The sequence below is a fragment of the Chiloscyllium plagiosum genome, chromosome 3 (genome assembly GCF_004010195.1).
Source record: "Chiloscyllium plagiosum isolate BGI_BamShark_2017 chromosome 3, ASM401019v2, whole genome shotgun sequence".
Classification (NCBI taxonomy): domain Eukaryota; kingdom Metazoa; phylum Chordata; class Chondrichthyes; order Orectolobiformes; family Hemiscylliidae; genus Chiloscyllium; species Chiloscyllium plagiosum.
In genome coordinates, this window is record NC_057712.1 from 92,509,820 (window position 1) to 92,534,282 (window position 24,463).

At 42.1% G+C, this 24,463-nt stretch overlaps 1 protein-coding gene across 4 annotated transcripts in view; it reads right to left on the reverse strand.

The window, feature by feature from the left end:
• The window catches only part of LOC122547436 (vacuolar protein 8-like), a 77,260-nt gene that overhangs the window by 29,041 nt on the left and 23,756 nt on the right, over positions 1–24,463 (reverse strand). For all 4 annotated transcript variants that reach the window (XM_043686067.1, XM_043686080.1, XM_043686073.1 and 1 more), the window contains exons 8-9: positions 16,508–16,633; positions 14,404–14,449 (exon numbers count right to left, since the gene is read on the reverse strand). In XM_043686067.1, the coding sequence (XP_043542002.1) occupies positions 14,404–14,449; positions 16,508–16,633 (172 nt within the window). The remainder of the gene's footprint in view (positions 1–14,403; positions 14,450–16,507; positions 16,634–24,463) is intronic.

The following is a 24,463-nucleotide window of genomic DNA, read 5'->3' on the forward strand; positions in this document are numbered from 1 at the left end:
GCCTTACTGAAGTCCATATAGATCACATCTACTACTCTGCACTCATCGATCCTCTTTGTTACTTCAAAAACTCACTGGTCTGTAGTTCCCTGGCTTGTCCTTACCACCCTTCTTGAACAGTGGCACCACGTTTGCCAACCTTCAGTCTTCCGGCACCTCACCTGTGACTATCGATGATACAAATATCTCAGCAAGAGGCCCAGCAATCACTTCTCTAGCTTCCCACAGAGTTCTGGGTACACCTGATCAGGTCCTGGGGACTTACCACCTTTATGCGTTTCAAGACATCCAGCACTTTCTCCTCTGTTTTATGGACATTTTGTAAGGTGTCACCATCTGTTTCCCTAGTGTCTATATCTTCCATATCCTTTTCCACAGTAAATACTGATGCAAAATACTCATTTAGTATCTCCCCCATTTTCTGTGGCTCCACACAAAGGCCACCTTGCTGATCTTTGTAATTTTGAATCACATTCTGCTCAGAGTGTACCAAGCAAAGTATTCAATAATAGAGATCACGAAAATAGTAAAAAAAAAGAACTACTAGCTATGCGTTTGAATGCATTTGGAACAAAACAGATAATTTGACATAAAAATAACAATAAATTAGTAAGATCTGATAGCCATTACACAGACATGATGACAAAATGAATATTCAATAGTTTATGACATTTGGGAAGGACAGGAAGTTTGGAAAAGGTAGAGGCCCTTAATTTTGGAAATCATGTTGTAAAATCATTTTGAGTAGAATTGAGAAACAATGAAGAAACCAGATGTTGGAGTAGTCACACTGTGGGATGAGGTAGAACATAGAACATTACTGCGCAGTACTGGCCCTTTGGCCCTCGATGTTGCACCGACCTTTGAACCAGTCAGACGCCCATCTAACCTACACTATTCTATTTTCATCCATATATCTAGCCAATGTCCATTTAAATGCCCTTAAAGTTGGTGAGGCAGGACTCCAGAATGAACATTTCCCATCAACCACCACTCTGTCTTCTTTCAGCTAGCCAATTTCTGATCCAAGCTGCTAAATCACCCTCAATCCCATGCCTCCGTATTTTCTGCAATAGTCCACTATGGGGAATTTCATCAAACGGTTTAATGAAATCCATATACACCACATTAACCGCTTTACCCTCATCCATCTGTTTGGTCACCTTCTCCAAGAACTCAATAAGGTTTGAGAGGCACAACCTACCTTTCATACATCTGTGTTGACTATCCTTAATCAAATTTTACCTTTCTAGATTATTATAAATCCCATCTCTTATAATCCTTTCCAACACTTTACCCACAACCGAAGTAAGGCTCACTGGTCTATGACTACCAGGGTTGTCCCTACTCCGCCCCCTTGAGCAAGGGAACAACATTTGCTATCCTCCAGTCTTCTGACACTATTCCTGTAGACAACGATGACATAAAGATCCAAGCCAAAGGTTCTGCAATCTCCTCCCTAGCTTCCCAGAGAATCCTGGTATAAACCCCATCTGGCCCAGGGGATTTACCTATTGTCACACTTTCCAGAATTGCTAACACCTCCTCCTTATGAACCTCAATTCCATCTAGTCTAATAGCCCGTATTTCAGTATTCTCCTCGACCACATTTCTTTTTCCAGTGTGAATACTAACGAAAATATTCATTTAGCGCTTCTCCTATCTACTCGGACTCCACGCACAACTTCCCATAACTGTCCTTGACTGGCCCTAATTTTTCCTCTAGTCATTCTTTAATTCCTGATATACCTATAGAAAGCTTTAGGGTATTCCTTTATTCTACCTGCCAAGAACTTCTCATGTTCCCTCCTGGCTCTTCTTAGCTCTCTCTTTAGGTCTTTCCTGGCTAACTTGTAACTGTCAAGCACCCTAACTGAGCCTTCACGTCGCATCTTTACAAAAGCTTCCTTCTTCCTCTTGACAAAAGCTTCAACTTCTTTAGTAAACCACAGTTCCCTCCCTCGACCATTTTCTCCCTGCCTGACAGGTGCATACTTATCAAGGACCCGCAGAAGCTATTTCTTGAACAAGCTCCACATTTCAATTATACTCAATCCCTGTAATTTCCTTCCCCATCCTCTGCATCCTAAATCTTGCCTAATCATATAATAATTGCCTTACCCCCAGTTTTAACTCTTGCCCTGTGGTATATACCAATTCATTTCCATTGCTAAAGTTAACATAACAAATTGCGATCACTATCACCAAAGTGCACACCCACCTCCAAATCTACCACCTGACCTGGTTCGTTACCCAGTACTAAATCCCACGTGGCCTCATCTCTTATTGATCAATCCACATACTGTGTCAGGAAGCCATCCTGCACACATTGGTCAAAAACTGACCAATCTAAAGTATTCAAACTATAGTATTTCCAGTCAATATTTGGAAAAGTCAAGTCCTCCATAACAACTACCCTGTTACTTTTGCTCCTATCCAGAATCATCCTTGCAATCCTTTCCTCTACATCATTGGAACTTTTCAGAGGCCTATAGAAAACTCCCAACAGTGTGACCTCTCCTTTCCTGTTTCTACCTCAGCCCATACTACCTCAGTGGACCAGTCCTCATCAAAGGTCCTTTCTGCCACTGTAATACTAACAATGCCTCACCTCCCCTTCTTTTACTACTTTCCCTCTCCTTACCGAAACATCAAAACCTGCAAAGCCATTCCTTCCCCGCTCTATTCATGTCTCCAAAATGGCCACAACATTGAAATCCCAGGTACCAACCCATGCTGTAAGTTCACCCACCTGGTGCTCATAGTATGAAGTAAACACACTTTAAACCAACTTCCTGCCTGCTGGTACACTCTTGCAACCTTGAAACCTTATTTATAATCTCACTACTCTCAACCTGCTGTACCTTGGAGTTACAATTGAGATTCCCATACCCCTGCTGAATTAGTTTAAACGCTCCTGAAGACCATTAAGCAATCAACAATGGCAATATATTTCCAAGTCAAGAGGGTGAGTGCCTTGGAAGGGAATTTGCTGGTGGTGGTGTTCCTATGTATCTACTGCCCTTGGCCTTCCTGTTCCAGCAATAAAGTTTCAACTTTGATCTCCAGCATCTGCAGACCTTACTTTCTCCTCGAATATATTTCCAAGTCAAGAGGGTGAGTGCCTTGGAAGGGAATTTGCTGGTGGTGGTGTTCCTATGTATCTACTGCCCTTGGCCTTCCAGGTATAAATAGTCATGTGTTTGAAAGGTGCTGTCTAAGGATCTTAGCTGAATTTCTGCAAATGCATCTTGTAGATAGTACATAATGCAGCTATATAGTGTCAATGGTGAAGTGACTGAATGTTTCTGCTTGTGGTGACAATCAAGCAGGGTGCATTATCCTGAATGGTATAAAGTTTCTAGAGTGTTGCTGGGGCTTTCCATCCATGCAAGTGGGAACTATTCCATCACACTCCTGACTTGTGCCTTGCAGATGGTGGACAAGCTTTGGGAAGTTAGATGGTGAGTTATTCACCGTGATATTCTTTGTTTCTGGACTGCTCCTGTGCCAATGTATTTATATGGTTAGTCCAGTTCAGTTTCTGGTCAACATGCCAGGATGTTAACAGTGGGTGATTCAGTGAGGGTAATGACATTGAATGCCAAGGGGTGGTGGTTATATTGTCTCTTGTTGCAGTTGGTCATTGCCTGGCATCTGCTTGGCCCAAATATTACTTACTGCTTTCCAGGCCAAGCCTGGATATAGTATTTCAGTATCTGAGGAGTCGTGAATGGTGCTGAACATGATGCAATCATCAGCGAACCTCCCCACTTCTGACCTAATGATAGAGGGAAGGTCATTGACGTAGCAACTGAAGATGGTTCAGCCTAGGACACTACCCGGAGGAAATCCTGTAGATATGCCCTGGAGATGAGATGACTGACCTCCAACAACTACATTCACCTTTGTATGTGCCAGGTATGATTCCAGCCAGCAGAGGGTTTGCCCCCAGTTCTCACTGACTCCAGTTTTGCTAGAGTTCCTTAATACCACACCATGGAAAATGCACAGATGTGAAGGGCTGTCACTCTCACCTCACCTGTGAGAAAGGTACGGCAATGATCATGGGTGATTTTAATCTACATATAGATTGAATGAGTCAGTTTGGTAATGGTATTCTGAATAATATTTTCATTGGATATTCATGGAACAGCTTCTTAGAGCAGCCTTTTCTAGTCCCAACAACAGAGCATGCTGCAATGTACTTGAACTCTGGAGTAGTTGGGCATCTGTAGCTTTCAACAATTGTAATATCATTCATTTTTTTAATCTTGGATTGAAGGAGAGAAGGATGGATCACACATTCATGTTTTAAACTTAAGCAAGGGAAATTACGAGGGCATGAATACAGAGTTGACCATAGAACGCTGGAGAACTATGATAAAGGATAAGGTGATCTAGATAGTGTGTCAGAAAATTAAGGAGATGTTTCAGAATATTCAGAAAATGTGATAAAGGGAAACGATGGGTGCACTGTAGTTAGATTTCTAAAAGGTATTTGAGAAAATGAAATAAAGATTAGTTTGCAAAGTAAGTTATGGTGTCGGTCATAACATTTTAGATGATTTGGTTGCCTATTAGGAAGCAGGTGGCGGCCAAAATGGGTTGTTTTTGGGTTGGCAGGGTGTAACAAGTAGAGTGCCATTGTTATCAACGTTGAATTTCAATCATTTACAATCTATATAAATGACTTGGATGAAGGGACTAAACGCATGGTGGGTAAATTTGCTGATAGTACAAAGATAGGTAGGAAAGTAAGTTGCAAAGAAGCTATAAATCTGGGTGGGACATGGTGGGTTAAGTGAGTGTGCAAAAAATTGGCAGTTGGAATATAATGTGGGAAAATCTGAACTTGTCCAGGAAGTACAGAAAAGCAGCATATTTAGAAGAAGTGAAATTGCAAAACTCTTGAGGTACACTGGGATTAGGATGTCCTGGGCAAAAGTGAGGACTGCAGATGCTGGAAATCGGAGTCTAGATTAGAGTGGTGCTGGAAAAGCACAGCAGGTCAGGCAACATCCGAAGAGCAGGAAAATTGCCATTTCAGGCAAAAGCCCTTCATCAGGAATGAATGAATTCCTGATGAAGGGCTTTCGCCCGAATCATGGATTTTCCTGCTCCTTGGATGCTGCCTGACCTGCTGTGCTTTTCCAGCACCACTCTAATCTAGACTTAGAATGTCCTGGTCCATGAAGCACAAAATGTTTGTGCACAGGTACAGCAAGTGATTAGGATGTCAAATGTTTATTACAAGGGAATGGAATATAAAAGCAGGGATGGGTTGTAATTGTTGTATGGAGAGCTTTGGTGAAATTAAGTGGTAATGTCTGCTATAAGGAAGATGTAAAGTGGTTTCAGTAGAATTTAGACATGCCTAGGAATTGAACAAGAACATGGTAGATGGAATATAATGTGGAAAAATATGAGGTTATCAACTTTGGGAGGAGAAACAGATATGCAAAGCATTTCTTAAATGATGAGAGGTTGGAAAGTGTTGATGTACCCAGACATCGTTATCGATGAGTCACTGAAGTCGAACATTCAGATGCAGCAAGCTATTAGGAAAGTTAGTGGAATGTCAGCATTTATTGCAGGAGCATTTTTGAGTACAGAAGTAGTAATATGTTGTTTCAATTGTGTAGAAATTTTGGTTGACTGCGGTTGGAGTACTGAGTGCAATTTTATCTCTCCTTATCTCAGGAAAGATATTATTACCATTGAGGAAGTGCAACTAATGTTCACCAGACCTGGTCCTGGGATAGTGGGACTAACTTATAAAGAGGATCTGGGCAAACTTGGCCTGCATTTTCTTAAGTGTCAAATAATGAGAGGTGATCTCATTTACAAAATACTAATTGGTTTGGATAGGGTAGATGCAGACGATGTTGTCCCTAGTTGGGAAGTCCACAAATAGCATAGAATTTAAAAATTAGGTGGATGCCACTTAGGTCTGAGATGAATAGAAATATTTTTACTCAGAGGGTTGTGAAATTGTGGAAATCTCTACTAGAGAATGTTGTGGAGGCTCAGTCTTTGAGGATGTTTAGATTTGAAATTTCTGATTACAATTAGCGTACAGGGTTATGGAGATAGAGAGCAAAAGGCATTGAAGTGTTCAATTAGTAATGATTGTATTAAATGGCTAGGCAGGCTCAATGGGCTGAATGGCTTAGTATGTTCCTATTGAGGCCTACATCTGGAGTACCACACATAGTTTTGATCTTTTCTCAGGAAGGATGTAAATGCATTAGAAACAACTCAGAGGAGGTTCATTCAGCTGATACCGGGGATGAGCAGGTTATCTCAAGAGGAAGCTGATATAGGGTGGGCCTGATTCCACCTGTGTTCAGTACAACAGAATGTCCTATTATTGAACCCAGGGATCTAATAAGACGAGCCAGGAAATGGCAGAAGAGTTGAACAAATTTGCATCAGATTCCATTCCAAAAATACTACATAATCAAAGGTCTAAAGGGGGAGGGAGAAGGAAATAGATACAATAATTATCATTGGAGAAGAAGTGCTAGGGAAACTAATAGGGCGAAAGGCTGATCTGATGGGTTATATCAGAATTTTAAAGGAAGTAGCTTTTGAAATAATGAATACACTGGTGGTAATGTTCTTGGAATCCTTAAATTCTGGGAAAGTCTGGAAAACTACCAATGTAACACAGCTACTCAAAAAAGGAAGGAAACAATAATAAATAAACATAAACAAATTTGTGTAATTTTTGACATTGGGAAAATGTTAAAGTCTATTACAAAGGATGTAATAACAGAGCATTTAGAATCATATGTTATAATCAAGCAGAGTCAGCATGGCTTCATGAAGAGGAAATCATTCCTGACAAGCTTGTTTCGAAACAAAAACAAAAACTGCTGGGAAAGCTGAGCATGTCTGGCAGTATCTGTGGACAGATATCAGAATTAATGTTTCAGGTCCAGTGACCCTTTCAGTGAATAATCAACCTGAAACATTTAACTCTAATTTCCCTGCACAGATGCTGCCAGATTTGCTGAGCTTTTCCTACAATTTCTGTTTTTGTTTCCGATTTCCAGCATCCACAGTACTTTTGGTTTTTATTATGCTTATTACAGTTCTGTAAAGAATGTAACAGGCAGAGTAAATAAAGGGGAACCAGTAGACATATTTATGATTGGATTTGCAGAAGGCATTCACTCCTGGACTGCAAATCAGGTTACTTAATAATGTAATATACTACCCTCAATACCATGGGTTTTTAAGGTGGGTAGAAGATTGGGCTAATTAATAGAAGTCAGAGAGTCAGGATAAAGAGGACATTTTCAGAATGGTAAAATGTAACTGTTGGAGTGCTACAGGGGTCAGTATTGGAACCACAATTATTTATAATATACATTAATGACTTGGATGAGGAAGATAAATGTGCTATCAGTAAATTGGCGAATTGCGCAAAAATAGATAAGAACGTAAGTAGGGAAGATGACATGGGAGTGTACAGAGGAATGAGAGGGCAAAACACTTAGCAGATGAAATATAATGTAGGAAAATGTGAGATTAGGCACTTTGACTAATTAACTGAATGTTAATTAAATGGGGAATATCTGCAGAAATCTGCAGCACAGAGGGATTTGGGATTCCTAATCAATAAGAGATAGGAATAGGAGTAGCCCATCCAGCTCCTCAAGCCTGCTCTGCCATTCAATAGCTTCATTGCTGATCTGACACTCATCACATCCACCTTCCTGCCCTTTCCCTGTAATCCTTGGTCTGCCCACTGATAAAGAATCTATCCCATCTCAGCCTGAAGTATACACAAGGTCTCTGCATGCATATGTCTCCGTGACAAGGAGTTTCAAAGACTCTCAACCCTCTGAGAGAAGAAATTCCACCTCATCTCAGTCTTGAACTGACACCCCATTATTCTGAGACTATACCTTCTGGTCCTAGACTCTCCCCTGAGGGGAAATATCCCCTCAGCATTTACTTTGTCAATCCCCTTAAGAGTCCAATGTATTTCAATAAGATCACATCTCATTCTTCTACACTCCAGTGAATAGAGCCTCAACCTGTTTAGCTTCGGCTCAAACACAATCCCTCCATACGAGGGATTATCCTAGTGAACTGCCTCCAATGAAATGATAGCTTTCCCTAAATAAGGGAACCAAAACTATTCAGAGTTCTCCAGATGTGGTCTCACGAGCACCTTGTTCAGTTACAGCAAGACTCCCCTACTCTTATACCTCAAGCCCTTTGAAATAAGAGCGAACAATCCATCAGCCTTCCTGATTACCTACTGCATGTGTGTGCTAGCTTTGTGTTGCAATCTATGATTTTTCTCCAGTTAGATAATATGCTGTTCGCTTCACTGTTCTAAAATGAACAACTTTATATTTTACTCTATTTGTCAAGTTTTTGCCCATTTACTTAGCTTATCAATATCTCTCTGGAAATGTTTGTATCCTTCTCTCAACCTGCCTTTCTGCCTACTTTTGTGTCATCTAAAAATTTGGTTACTGTAGATTAATTTCCTTAAAAAACGTTCTGAAGAAGAGTCACTGGACCCAAAACATTAACTCTGCTTTCTCTCCACAGATGCTGCCAGACCTGCTAAATTTTCCAGAAATTTCTATTTATGTTTCATTAATATATATTGTAAAGAGTTGTGATCCCAGCACTGATTCCTACTGATCACAGGTTGCCAACCTGAAAAAGAACCCCTTATCTCTACTCGCTATTTCCTCCCAATGAACCAATTCTTTCTCCATGTTAACATACTACCTCCAACAACGAGTTCTCTTATCTTATGACTTAATCTTTTGTGAGGTATCTTGTTGAATGCCTAATGAAAGTCCAAATACAACACAACTACTGGTTCCCCTTTATTCTCTCTGGTTGAGACTTCCTCAAATAAACTAATAAATTAGTCAAACGTGACATTCCTTTCATGAATCTATGCTGATTCTGCTTGTGATGTTTTAAATGTTCTGTTACTTCCTTAATAACTAATTCCAATAATTTTCTAACTGTAGCTGTTAGACTAATTGGCTTGTGGATATCTGCTTTTTGCCTCCCTCCCTTTTTGAATACCAGATGGAAACTACGTTTTCCAATCTTCTGGTACTTCTCCAGAATCCAACATTTTTTGGAAAATTACAACCAAAGAATCCACCTCTTCTGTAGTTATCTCTTTTAGGTTTCTAGGATGCAGTTTAGAGTGTGGGGGGTCAGCGGACTTATCTGCCTTGAGCACCATTAGTTTGTCTCATACCACTTTTTTAGCTATGGTAATGGTATTTAATTCCTTACCCGTTTCTACATTATCCGCTGCAAAGGCTGTTGCAAAATATCTGTTTAACTCCTATGCCATTTCTTTCTTCCCGAAAACCATGGGGAACCATGAATCACAAAAGGCTAGCATTCACTTCAGTAGGTAATGGAATACTGGACTTTATTTCAAAGGGATTGGAGTATAAAAATAGGGAGGCTTTGCAAATTCAATAAAAGGCACTAATCACACCACAGCTGCAATACAGCTATGGTCCCCATATAGGATCATAGAGTCATAGGGATGTACTTTATGGAAACAGACCCTTCAGTCCAACCCGTCCATGCCGACCAGATATCCCAACCCAAACTAGTCCCACCTGCCAGCACCCAGCCCATATCCCTTCAAACCCTTCCTATTCATATATCCATCCAAATGTATCTTAAATGTTGCAATTGTACCAGCCTCCACCACTTCCTCTGGCAGTTCATTACATACACGTACCACCCTCTACGTGGAAATGTTGCCGCTTAGGTCTCTCTTATATCTTTCCCCTCTCACTCTAAACCTATGGCCTCTAGTTCTGGACTCCCCGACCCCAGGGAAAATACTTTGTCTATTTATCCTCTCCATGCCCTCATAATTTTGTAAACCTCTATAAGGTCACCCCTCAGCCTCCGACGCTCCAGGGAAAATAGCCCCAAACTGTTCAGCCTCTCCCTATAGCTCAAATCCTCCAACCCTGGCAACATCCTTGTAAATCTTTTCTGAACCCTTTCAAGTTTCACAACACATTTCCGATAGGAAGGAGACGAAAATTGCATGCAATATTCCAACAGTAGCCTAACCAATGTCCTGTACAGCTGCAACATGACCTCCCAACTCCTGTACTCAATACTCTGACCAATTAACAAAAGCATACCAAACGCCTTCTTCACTATCCTATCTACATGCGACTCCACTTTCAAGGAGCTATGAACCTGCACTCCAAGGTCTCTTTGTTCAGCAACACTTCCTAGGACCTTACCATCAAGTGTATACATCCTGCTATCCCAAAATGCAGCACCTCGCACTTACCTGAATTAAACTCCATCTGCCACTTCTCTGCCCATTGACCCATCTGGTCAAGATCCTGTTGTAATCTGAGGTAACCCTTTTCGCTGTCCACTACACCTCCAATTTTGGTATCATCAGCAAACTTACTAACTGTACCTCTTATGCTCGCATCCAAATCATTTATGTTAATGACAAAACGTAGAGGAGCCAGCACTGATCCTTGTGGCACTCCACGGGTCACAAACCTCCAGTCTGAAAAACTACCCTCCACCACTACCCTCTGTCTTCTACCTTTGAGCCAGTTCTGTATCCAAATGGCTAGTTCTCCCTGTAGTCCGTGAGATCTAACCTTGCTAACCAACCTCCCATGAAGAACCTTGTCGAATGCCTTACTGAAGTCCATATAGATCACATCTACCGCTCTGCCCTCATCAATCCTCTTTGTTACTTGCTCAAAAAACTCAATCAAGTTTGTGAGACATGGATTTCCCACCACAAAGCCATGTTGACTATCCCTAATCAGTCCTTGCCTTTCCAAATCCATGTAAATCCTGTCCCTCAGGATTCCCTCCAACAACTTCCCACCACCAATGTCAGGCTCACTGGTCTATAGTTCCTTGGCTTGTCCTTACCACCCTTCTTGAACAGTGGCACCACGTTTGCCAACCTTCAGTCTTCCGGCACCTCAGCAATGACTATCGATGATACAAATATCTCAGCAAGTGGCCCAGCAATCACTTCTCTAGCTTCCCACAGAGTTCTAGAGTACACCTGATCAGATCCTGGGGATTTATCCACCTTTATGCATTTCAATACATCTAGCACTTCCTCCTCTGTAATTTCGACATTTGCAAGATGTCACCATCTACTTCCCCACAGTCTATATCTTCCATATCCTTTTCCAAAGTAAATACTGATGCAAAATACTCAGTTAGTATTTCCCCCATATATTAGTTTTAGAAGCAGTTCAGAGAAGGTTCACTAGATTGATCCAGGGTATGGAGAGACTTTCTTCTGAGGAGATGTTGCGCTTATTAGGCCTGTATTCTTGGTGTTAGGAACACCGAGAGGAGACTTTATTGAAAAATGCAAGATTCTTCGGGGACTTGAAGGGTAATGTGGAGAGGTTGTGTCCCTTTGTGGGACAATCTCTGGCCAGATCTCATCAAATGGTGGAACATGTTCGATGGGTTGAATGGCCCACTTCTTAGCCTGTTTCTTGCGATCTTATGATCATGAAACAAAAGCAAATGGAGTTGTAATTGGAGTAAAGAGATAACTCATTTGGTCCCGAGTGAGTGTAAGTCCCACAATAACGACTTCTCAGAAAGCAATAACAGGACGATCAAGATTTAAATCAGTACATGGCACCAAAGAAAATCAAAATGGGGGCCAGTGTTAGTGGTCTGAAACTGTTGAACTGAAACAGTTACAGAAATCTGTAAAGTGCCTGATTAATGAAAGATATAGTTCCTCAAACTTGCCTTGAGCTTCAGTGAAATATTGCAGCAGGTCAAGGACAGAAACATTAAGTATCAAAATAAAGTGGTGAATTAAAATATCAAGCAGCTGGGGAAATATGGGGTAATTTATTTGAGGAGGGCAAACAAAGCTAGGGAATATTCAATAAATGGGAAGATACTGAGAAGGATAGGGGAAGAAAGAGGTCTTGGAATGCACATCCACAGATCTTTGAATGGGCTAAGACAAGTAGATACATTGATTAAGAGTACATACAATGTTTTGCTTTATTGGATGTAATGATGGAACTGTATAACATGCTGATTATGCTACAGCTAGAATCATTGTTCTGAGAGAATACAGAGGGGATTTACAAGAACTTTGCCAGGGTTTGAAAATTGCAGTTATGTGGAAAGACTGGATAGGCCAGGGTTGTTTTCCTTAGAAGAAGATGGTGATTTAGTCATGGTACAAAATTATGAGAGACTTAGATAGAATAGGCTGGAAAAACCTGCTTAACCTAGTGGAGAGCATAAATACTGGGGACATAGATGCAAGTGATTGGTAGAAAGATGAGGAGAAACCTTTTCACCCAGAATTTGACGGGTGCCTAGAGTTCACTGTGCAGTTTGAGGTAAAAGCAGAAACCTTCAATCCAGACCTGTATCTGAAAGCCTGTAACATGCAAGACGATGGGCCAGGTGCTGGAGGGTGGAATTAGAATGAGATGCTGCATTTCCATTCCATTTGATACAGACACAATGGGCTGAATGGCCTCTTTTTCCTGCTGGAACGTTTCTGTGGTTATGTGCTTCCAAGCTTGCGAACTGAGCAGGATGTTCCACAAAGTGGTTCATCCAGTCTGCAAGAGGTGACCTCACCATGAGCAACAAAAACAGTACAATAAATAGAAAGAAGTAGAAGTAAATTGCTGCTTCACATGGAAGGACAGTTTGAGGCCTTAGAAGGTGAAGAGAGAGAAGTTGAAACGGTGGGTGTCCAGCTCCTATGACTGCATAGGGAGGTGCCATGGGAAGGGGACATGGTATTGGGGTGTTTCAGAAGGGTCAACGTGTCACAGACCAGTCTTTCTGTAATGCAGGCACGGGTAGGGAGTGCAAGATATGTTTGGTAGTGGAAATAGTGGAGGATAATCTTCTGAATATAGAGGCACGTGCAGTGGAAAGTGAGAACAAGGTTCAATAATTTTCCATTTAAAAAATGGAACCTTAGTGACTGCTTGGTAAATAATGAACTGATTTATGGGCATACTCGGTATTGTGGTGGTTCTGTTCGCCGAGCTGGAAGTTTTTGTTGCAAACGTTTCGTCCCCTGGCTAGGCGACATCATCAGTGCTTGGGAGCCTCCTGCGAAGCGCTTCTTTGATGTTTCCTCTGGTGTTTATAGTGGTCTGTCCCTGCCGCTTCCGGTTGTCAGTTTCAGCTGTCCGCTGTAGTGGTTGGTATATTGGGTCCAGGTCGATGTGTTTGTTGATGGAGTTTGTGGATGAATGCCATCGACATTTCGGGCAGAAGGGCTTATGCCCGAAACGTCGATTCTCCTGCTCCTTTGATGCTGCCTGACCTGCTGCACTTTTCCAGCAACACATTTTTAAGTTTATTTTACTGTCAGTATCTTAGTGAAAGTGGAGTTGCTGCCTTATTTTTACGCTTTATAATCTTCTTGATGCCTTTCCTATAATAGTGAATATTAACTTTTGCTACTGAGTGAACCAAATCCTAACCCATCTGCAGATGTAGTAAAGCCTACTTGCTGCAGTATGGAGTGAAAATGAGATTTTTTTGCAGTAATTTAACTCAAACACAGTAATTGCCAGATTTCTAATGTATGGTTTCTGGAAATCCTTTTTCTTTAACTGCCCACTGGATATTTACTGTGGCCATGTTTAGTGAACCTTATGCAAGAGTTGTCAGCACTTTCAGGTGGTCAGTGCAGCCAGCCCCAGAACCTCACTCACTGTAATGTAAAAGGCAAATTGCATTCATACATTAAAAGCAGTTTTTAAGTATCCAGTTCTGTAAAGAATACAGATTCCAAATATGGTCTATGAACATGAGATGTACTCATTTTTACCATGATTTTGACTTCTAATATTGATACGCAAATTTTCAATTCCTCAAATGTCTCAACTAATTTTTTCACAGGTTTTCACTTTTGAAAGAAATTCCATTAGTTTTTGCAAAACTCAAAGCTAAGGAGCAGAGAAGTAGTGGGGAGCAGGGAGAGAGTATGAGTTGAAGTTACACCAGAGAAATTTTATCTCAGTGTTTCTGTACTGAACAGCAGCATGGTGTATGAAATTATTTGGGATATGAATTGTTTTGTCCACCAAGTTCAAAACCATAGCCCAAATTCATGGAACTAAACCAAGAAGCAAAACAATTTGTTCAACCTGAAAAGAGTAATTAATTAGAAATCAATTCAAGTCTTATGCATTGAACGATTCATATATGGTTTGATAGAAGTTTCTTACAATCAGCCCTTCTGTGTAGAAATTAAGAATAAAGCATACATGCACCACAATTTTTATATCAAAATGTGTAAAAGATTATCACACATCCCAAAGTCATTTATCTCCTGAACATGGTGACAAAATTAAGTTGCTCTCCTCTTACCATTTAGGAATAAGTTCCGGAGGCAGTAGCATGCTTGACAGCAGACCTATTGAAAATAAAGAAATCTGATCAAGAAGGAGTGAAATTAATGAACTTTACAACAATTAGAATAGTTCTGTAATTTTATTGTGTGTTTTTATATTTTTGAAAAGCATTAAATGCAGCTAGAAAATATTATAAGTTCCACCTCCAAAGGCAAATTCATAATGAAGACTGGGTCTGATATTATAATGTAAAATTGAAGGATGTTCTGAATGGCACCATCTTTACATTGTGTTTGCCACTTGTAGGAAACTCATTTTAAATTTCAGGGTGAACACCTCTGATATGTCAGGACAGATCTATATAATCTTGGAATGTAAAAATCATTCATGCTTATAAATCAGTCTGGTGGTGACCAGAAAAGGTTGCAACCTTACAACAAGTCTATTTGGCCCAATGTGGAGGGAGAGTGGGAGTCCTATTCCCAGGTGATTATTGCTAGCAGCAGAATGGGCATCATCCAATTGATAAGCTGTCGGTGCTAGTATTTCATAGTCAACATGGGGAGGAATACTTGATGCTGCTGGGTGAGGATATGATTGGAATCTGCTGTGATACTAAAAAGTCAAATATTTTTTGAGAGAGCAGACTTCATCTACCTCTGCCACAGCGGCCTACCAGGACCTGAAGGCCTCGTCCCTCTTTCCGGATTTAAATCCCCCTGCCCCGAAACCAAGAACCTGCCTTCACCAGGTCCTAAATCATTATTTAGCTCCCTACCTGGCACAATACCCTTCACCCATGTGGCACCCTATCTCACCTGGCAGATTAATCCCTGGTAGCCTACCCACATGGCACCCTCTCTCACTGGAACCCTACTGTAGTGATTGTAAGGAGGTCAGCCAGGTGGACCTCATAGAATGTGAGTTCCTTGACTGGGGCTGTTAATCTGGTTCAATCAGGGAGCCCTAGCTACAGATATAAACTGTTCACTCTGAGAACTGGCTATAAGGGAGCTGGATCAGTGTCAAGGAATCTCCATGTGAAAATAAATGTTGACTTGTGACAGGATACCGGCCTCTGTGAAATTATTTCACCTACCTCCTAGTGACTTGGCATCCTACCCATCTAGCACACTATCCATGACAATCCTAGCACCCTACTTACCAGACAGCCTAATCTCACGCTTACCTTACTATTGACTAGTTTGACCCTTTAGTTTGCTAAAGGGTCTGTGATTCTGTAAATTCTTTAAATGGCAGCTGACTGCTGAGAAAAGATCTTTGCCCAACAGTTTAGTACTATGGCAGAACATTCTGAATGGAAGTATGCCTCTGCATTTCTGAATTGGAGTCTCCTCTCAGACATGTAGAGAACATAGAACATTACAGCGCAGTACATGTCCTTCAGCCCTTGGATGTTGCACCAACCTGTGAAAATAATCATCCATATGTATGTCCAATGTCCATTTAAATGCCCTTCACGTCGGCGAGTCCACTACAGTTGCAGGCAGGTTGTTCCACACCCTACTACTCTGACTGAAGGAACTACCCCTAATATCTGTCCTAAACCCCTCAATTTAAAGCTACATCCCCTCGTGTCAGCCTTCAGCATCTGAGAAAAAAGGCTCTCACTGTCCACTCTATCTAACTCTCTAATTATCTTATACGTCTCGATTAAGGCACCTCTCCACCTTCTTCTCTCCAATGAAAACAGCCTCAGTTCCCTCAACCTTTCCTCGTAAGACCTCCCTTCCATACCAGGCAACATCCTAGAGAAAGAACGTGCGGAGTTGTAATCTGCATGAGATTGCCAATCCCAGGAAATCCCAGCCCATTTGTTGGAAGAAATGGGTAAATTAGGAAAGATAGGGTTAAAAACAAAACCCTTACTCATTTGATTTTGTGTTTTACCTGAAGCCATTCTTTTATGTGAATATAGCCCAAACAAACAGTTTACACAGATTTATAAACTATTGGAATTCTACCCAATGCCAAAACATTAGAACATTCCCAGATAACATCCCTACCTCCTCCATTTTGTCATTGGTTTGACATAGATTATAATAATTCCATTTCATAATGTAGCAATCGTAAGAAAATGAATTGCTCAGAAATCTCACCTTTACCACAGTGGAAGACATAAGACCCTGTAACATGTTGAAGAGAATGCCATCACCTATTTGAAGCATACTTGGATGATGCTGTGGATTGGATGCGATGTTGGTCAATGCAGAACAACTGTAATACTTAGAGGAAAGAACCCATGATTAAAATCGTGTAGTAGTCATGTAGTAGATGAACACATTGCAGTTTGGCTGCATATTATGGTTTTGAAAAGGCAGATACGAATACACAGATAGCTTCCTGACTTTACCTATTGGATACTTGGGAGATCAGTACAAAGAAAGGAATTTCCAGACATTAGAATGGGGCAAAATATGCACATCATATATATTGGGAGATGGTGGCATCACGGTAAACTCATTGGACTATAACTCAGAGACACAAGACAATAGTCTTGGAACATAAATTCAAATTCCACCACAGCAGCTGTCAATTGATTAAAATGTTAATTTAATAAATAGTTAATGCATTTAGCAATGAATAAATCTGAAGTAATGGCAGCCATGAAACCATTGTTCATTTCTGTGTGAACCCATTTGATTCACTAATCGCCTTTAAGGTAGGAAAGGGCAAACAAATGCTGACATTGCCAGCAATGCCCACATCCCATGGAAGAACAAAGAAATAAAATACACACTGTTGCATAACATTTCATAAAATCTAAGCAAACCATTGGCATAAACTATATAATAGTTGTGATGCATATATGGAACAAACTGTCAAAGGAATTAGTAGAGGTGGGTAAAATGACAACATTTAAAAGACATTTAGACAGGTTCTTCGATAGGCAAATGGTACTAGTTCAGTTAGGGATCTTTGTTGGCATGGATGAGTTGGGCTGAAGGGTCTTTTTCTGTGCTGTACCTTTCTCTGACTCTAATGATTCTAGTCAAGTTTACTGAAACAAGTGTAACTAGTCCCACATATTCACTTTGTGTTTCCTACTGAGCATGCAGGTTAAATATGTAAACAATGCATATTTTATTCATGACCTACGTTTCTATGTACAGAGCTTATTGTAAGTCAGGTATCTTGATTCAACTCAAATAAAGATAAGGAAACAACCTGCTGATTATCCTATATTGTCCTCCATGCTCAACACTAAAGGTATAACACATTTTCCGGGTTGGTCTCTTCAATCTCCTTCATCAAAAGCCTTGGTTTTTCCACCACTGACTAAGCTCTCCATATCTCGAAGAACGTAGATACCAGCTGGTAATTTATCGCAGGTGGAAAGGGAACCAACACAAGAGGATAACTTACTTAACCTCATTTCGTTAATTTAACTGTCACAGATGCAATTACCCATGACAACATTGGTAGAATAATTCTTCACCATCGACAAGAAGCACGTCAGTAAGTTGTTTTAATATAGCACCTCCCAAATCTGCAGCCTCCACTATTTAAAAAGAGAAGGGCTTCATGACCATACGTGTACCATCAGCTCTCTCCTTCCCTTCAAGTCATGCATCACCCTGAGCTGAACATACATCTCTGGGTTATAATCCAAAAACTTCCTTACCTAACAGCACTGTGGCAAAACATATACCTTGAGCATTTGCAGTGGCTCAAAAACATCGCTTCAAACTTCTTAAAAGCATCTAGGGATTGATAATAAATATAAACTTCTCCAACATTAACCAACATCTGGCATCTTTTTTAAATAGAAAGGTTAATAGTTTTGGACTTGATCTAAAGCCTTTCTAGCTGCTTGCTTAAACTTGAACCAAACAGTTCCTGGTGCCCTGAATTGTGAGGTTTGTGCTGGGAGGGACAAACATACAAACAAGGAGCAGGAGTAGACCATCCAGCCCTTGGAGCCTGTTCCTACCTTTGAACAGATCATGGTTGATGTGATTTGTCTGCATTCCCAAAGCAGGAGATTCAATAACAATTCTCAAATGAGGAGAACTTTTGTTCAACCAGTCTATTTGATTGGCTCCACCCCATCAGGTGTGCTATCTAAAAGGTGCACTGTGGTACTTCAGCAATGTTCTTTTCAAAGCATCTTCCAATCCCATGACCTCTACTGTCTAGATGGACAAGGAAAGCAAATGCATGGGAGCTCCACCACCTGCAAGGTTTTCTGAAAGTCACATAACATTCCGACTTGGAGCGCTCTTACCTTTCCTTCTGTAAGTCCCTAAGATATCGGAACAGAACTAGGCCATTTAGCCAATTGAATCTGAATACTCTCCAGTGCCAGAACATCCTTCCATAGATATGGGGCTCAAACCAGAGCCTTAGAGTCCCCAAGGGATCTTTTTGCATCTGGCAGAGATTTTCCTCATTGACCCACCTCATCTACTGAGTCCATTGCTCTCGATGTGGCCTCCTCTACAGCGGGGAGACAGGATCCCAACTCGCGGAATGTGTCAGGGAACATCTCTGGGACACGCATCAAACAACCCCACCGCCCTGTGGCCGACCATTTCAATTTCCATCCCCCCCACCTTCCCCCCAGGACATGCAAGTTCTGGGCCACCTACACTGCCAAATCCAAGGCACTCAATAACTGGAGGAAGAATGCCTCATCTTCTGCCTTGGACCCTTCAACCACACAGCCCTTCACCAGTTTCTTCATCTTCCCAACCCCCCACCTCAACCCTCCAACCCGACACCGCCCTCTAGACCTGTCCATCTTCTTTCCCACCTATCCGCTGCATCCTCCCCACCGACCTATCACAATTACCCACGCACCTGCATCTACCGAACTTCTCCCCATCCCCACCCTTCTATTTATCTCACACCCCTGCCTGTCCACATTCCTGATGAAGGGCTTATGCCCGAAACATCGACCCTCCTGTTCCTCGGACTCTGTCTGACCTGCTGTGCTTTTCCAGCACTACCCTTTTTGACACTTAAAAAGCCTCAGCAGTACATCTCTGGTCTGGTATTCAAACCCTCTTGAAATGACTGCTAACATTGCATTTGCCATCCCAACTGCTAAATGAACCTGCATGTTAACCTTAAGGGAATCCTGAATTAGGATTTCTAAGTCCCTTTGAATATTAGATTTCTGAAGCCTTTCCTAGTATAGCAAATAGTCTGCACCTCTATTCTTCCTACCAAAGTACACAACCTCACAATTTCCCCCATTGTCTTCCATCTGCCAGTTCTCTGCCCGTTCTCCTAGCCTGTTCAAGTCCCTCTTCAGCCTTCCCGTATCCTCAATGTTACCTATCCCTCCAGCTATCTTTGTGCCATTTGCAAACTTGGCAGCAATGTGGTCCCAACATTCACCCAGCAGAACTCCACTAATCACCGACTGTCAAATTGAAAAAGATCCCTTTATCCTTTCTCTCTGTCTTCTGGCAGTCTGCTAATCCTCTATCCATACCAGTACCTTGCCTCTAACACCATGGACTCTTATCTTATTTGGCAGCCTCCTGTGCTGCTGCACCTTGTCAAAGGCTTTCTCGAAATCTTCCTGTCCTTTTGATAAGACATATATCCTTGGATATTTAGTTCCCAACCCTGATCTCCTTGCAGCCATGTCTCTGTGATACCCACAATCATGCCTGCTAATTCCCATATTCACTAAATACACACACAAAACAAAACCCATACTCCCTCCTAACCCCATCCCCAGGCCTAGTTATGAGATTTGCCAGGATGAATTCACCAGGAGTAGATTTCTAAACCCCCCCCTCCATCTTGTATCAGAGAGACCTTAAAATCCAAGATGGATGCAGCTGATGTGGCAGCTTCAATAACATATTAACCTGAAGAGGAGGAACTTCTCCTGAGATACTCGGGCGCAAGAGACATATACAGTCCAGTACACGCCACCTGCGTATGAGTCAGAATTGGAGGAACCGGGCCTGGGGCGAAAACATCCCAGGAGAAGCTACAGGAAAAAAGAAGGCCTAATTGGAATGACGTTGGACAGATGGATCACATTGAGTATGAGATCATTGATTGGGGCTGTTAACTATGTCCAATCAGGGAACCCCAGCTGATAGAGATGAACAGGAGTCTCTCCGCAGTTACGTTAGGGCCCGGGTGTCCTTGGAGAAGGAGCATGCGGTGTCCACCAACACCCTGGCTGCACACACACACCATGGGTGCTAGGGAAAAAATAAGCACTACCGCACTTAGGTGGTAGTGTGAGGGTTAATAAAAAAAAAATGAACAGGAGTCTCTTTCCTGATGGAGGAAATACAAAGTTCTTGCACAATGGTTTTTTTTTACTGAGTCGGTACACACACACAACCACAGGTGATGTGGGAAAAAAAATATAAACAGGTGTCTCAGAGAGTCTTCTCACTCAAGGGACTGTCTCTAAGCTGGCTGGTCAGAGCCCAAGTACGTTGAATGTGTAAATAAAGGTTGACCTGGTGATGGGATACCAGCCTATGTGCAGTTATTTCACAACCCCATGGGCCGAATGCACCCTCCCTCAAGTGTCATGGTGAGTAAGAAAAAAATGGGTTAGAGAATGAAAAAAATCAGATTCTCACATGGAGAAACATTTTCCCTACGAGTCTTAAATGGCAATTTGGAATCTTGCCCTCGAGTGGCAGCCTCCTTATTTTCATACATTTACATCACATTAAAACTTAATTCACCCTGTTTACATTCTACTCTCCAATCTCCTCTCCTGCATTTGACGGCACAAATTCCTGACAGGTAAAACAATGGGTACCTCTTGGCTGCAGCTTATGATTGCTTGTCCCAGCATCATGCTACTGCTTCTTCAGAACAATGTTCCTGCCTGGCCACCATACTCCTCAAACCTTTATCAATGCAACTCTGTGTCAAAAAATCAACCCACATCATTACCACATTACCACGCTTGCACTCAGACCATCTCAGACACCACTTCAGGCTTTCACTACTTTACTTTTGAGCTGGCACACACCTGTGGCTTGTGTGTTTTTCCAGGTCATGCATCTATGCAAGATGCTTTTGTGCTGACGTGGAGACATGCATGTTATCACACTTAGCTTGTTTTTAAGCACTTATTGAATTTACTTGGTTACTGAATTTACTTGGAGGCTGCCTGCTCTGTGTGCTACATAGAGCACACTGATTTCAGCACTGACTGACAAGCTGTCAGCCTCGTGTGGTCACATTGCTTTCTTAGCGGAAAAGATCTTTAGTGCTCAGTTACAGACTATTACAGAGGCATCCAGGATGCAGATGAAATGGGGGACACAGCAATCTTCCGAAGGTGATAATGTGGCTGTGGATTAGGATATTGATTCAGAGGACTGTCCAAGAGAGCATGACGTAGCCATGAATTGTGGGAACCAAGACACCACAGACAATTTTATTACAACCTGCTCCCAAGACGAATGAGTTAGGTTTAGATTTTGTTTAATTGTTTGTGATTCTGTTGCTATTCTGATAAACAGCCCCTGTTCAGTACAAAGGATATGCCAACATTGTTGTTTTTGTGGATCTTTGTTATTTTTGTAGTCTTCAACATTTTGAATAAATGTCTTGTTTTCCACGTGATCGTACACATGATATTGTCGGGTTGTCCCATTTTTAAGTATTAATAGCTATCCTGCCCTACATGATTGATTGGGAAAATGCAGCAGTGAGACATTGTAGTGACACAGCATGGTGCTAAAGTTAGATAACTCTTGAGATATCCATTAGGAAATGCTATCTGCGTGTTGTTCAGTGAACTCAATCATGACAGTCAAACGGTTTGCAGAAATCCTGAGGAATCTCCTGTATATCCTTCCATTATTGGCAACGTTTCAATGAACAAGAGTGTGTATAGACAGACAAGGCTTATGAAGAGTCTGCTCATCGCTCATATGGGGGTGACTTAATCAGGTCAAACAGTGAAAATTATACTACAGTAGGCATTTTAACAGTGCGTGTGGAAATATATTTACAAAAGTGATTTGTTATTCACTATGGTGTAGTGCATGTGCCACCTCAGTAACTTTTCTTCTTCATCTGCCCCTCAACCACATCGAAATGCAGTCCTGAAATGGAAGGAGCTTGTTCAGTGGTTGGTTTGGAAGGCTCAAGTGGTTGTTTCCTGGTGTCTTTGTGCCCAAACCCTGCTGAAAGCCTCCTACCCAGATACAGGCTAACTCTGCTCAGGTTGTACTGCTGTGGACTTTGGGATTCCAGGCAGGGAGGATCTGGAGGCACTGTACACCATTGGAGTGACCTGAGAAGAAGCTACTGGTGTGCCTGTGGGTGCATGATGGCACCATCCTGTCTCCCTGGAGTGGGGCCAAAGTCCGTTATCCATTCCTGCTGAAGGGCTTATGCCCAAAATGCTGACTCGCCTGCTCCTGCTGCCTGACCTGTTGCGCTTTTCCAGCGCCACACTTTTTGACTCTGATCTCCAGCATCTGCAGTCCTACCGTTCTCCTAGTCTATACCGGCAGCCAGGCACACACATGTTGGAGCCAGCACAGTAATGTTAAAGTGTGTGGGCTCCTTCATCTTTCGTTCCAGCTTACCAATAGCCTCTGGAAAACCTGCCTGATTTTCCTGGGCATTTTGACAAAGTCATTAATGGCTAGGAACAGGGGCATGCCCTCTGACTGGTGTTTAGCAGGTGCCTGGTCTCCAATAGTTCTCAGACTGCCTTAGCCTTTTGGTCATTTGTCCCTCCACTGGCTGTGGAGGCAGGTCAGTGATCAGCTCACCAAATTGTGCTCTGAGTCTAATGTCAATAGAATACCCACTGAGGTGCAAGTTTCTGAGCTGATTGAGGCTGCCACTGACCACCCTGTTAGTGTATCCTCAGAGTGTTCAGTGCTCCCCTCCTTAGAGGTAAAGGTGATACCTGAAGGCACTGCTTCTTAGCAGAGAGTTCCTGAGTGCTTACGAAGGAGAAGAGAGGGAATTAAATTGCAGAAGATTGATAAAACTGAACAGGCAAGAATAAGTTTTCACTTGTGATAATGGGAGAGCAGCACAGCACGCTACAGTGAAGTTTAGTGAGTTGTTGCCCACTGATGTCTCCCCACCCCCACATGGTGTTCCTCTTCCTTGGTTAAACCCAGAATTTTCTCCTCATTGAGGAGCCTCATATCTGTCACCACACACCCTTGCACCTCCCCCTCCCACCAAAATTCTTTGCCCAGTTTGTGGGCTGGCTTATCCTGCAGTGTTTGTCCTGCAGTGCAACAGAGGGTGGGACTGAGTATGATGGAAGAGGATTCAAAAGCAGTTAGCGATCATGTATGAGCCAGAGAAGTGAGTGAGGGAGTCACACAGAGGACAAGGGGGTTAGTAGCTTTGGAGGATGAGGTGAGTGATACCTAGTGTGGATATGGCGCATGCAATACTGAGGGTTGATGAGACAGGTATGCAGTGGCTGTATTAGGATGAGTGATAGCTGTGTGTGCGAAGTAGCAAACAGAAAATGATGGGACTTACCACTGTGGAGCACAGGAGATTAATTATTTTATCTCCACAGGGTGGGTATCCCCTCTATCGCGGAACACAGCAGTGTCTCAGGCTGTAATTTCTATCCAATCTGGCAGGGTCTGTTGATGCTTTCCTTTGGCAGTTCTCAAAATAAAGGTCTGTGCAACATCTGCACTGCTCTGTCTACCTGCACCTCCAGATCCCCTGCCTTGGAAGCAGGGAACTAGGTTGCCTTTCCCCTGCAACATTTTCTGTGACATGGTAGTTGTTGTTTTTGGCTTGCAGAGACTATAGTGGAGTTCAGCTGGGCTTTTAATGTGGAACCAAAGGTGTGTAAGGCGAAAGGTCCCTTCAGCAGCAAGCTCCTCCACCTCACTTGTCAGCAATTCTCGCAGAATCACAGCCCAGCAACACAATTGCACAATTAATGAGGTGGAAGATGGAAAATAACGTGAGAAAATTCTCTCTGGACCATGGAATTCACTTGCCACCAAATCATAATTGTAAACGGGAAACATCCACCAAATATGTTCTCTCTCCTGAAAATGTTTTACCTACACCTCTCAAATACATTCTATTTCAGCCTCTGCCTCAGTCCA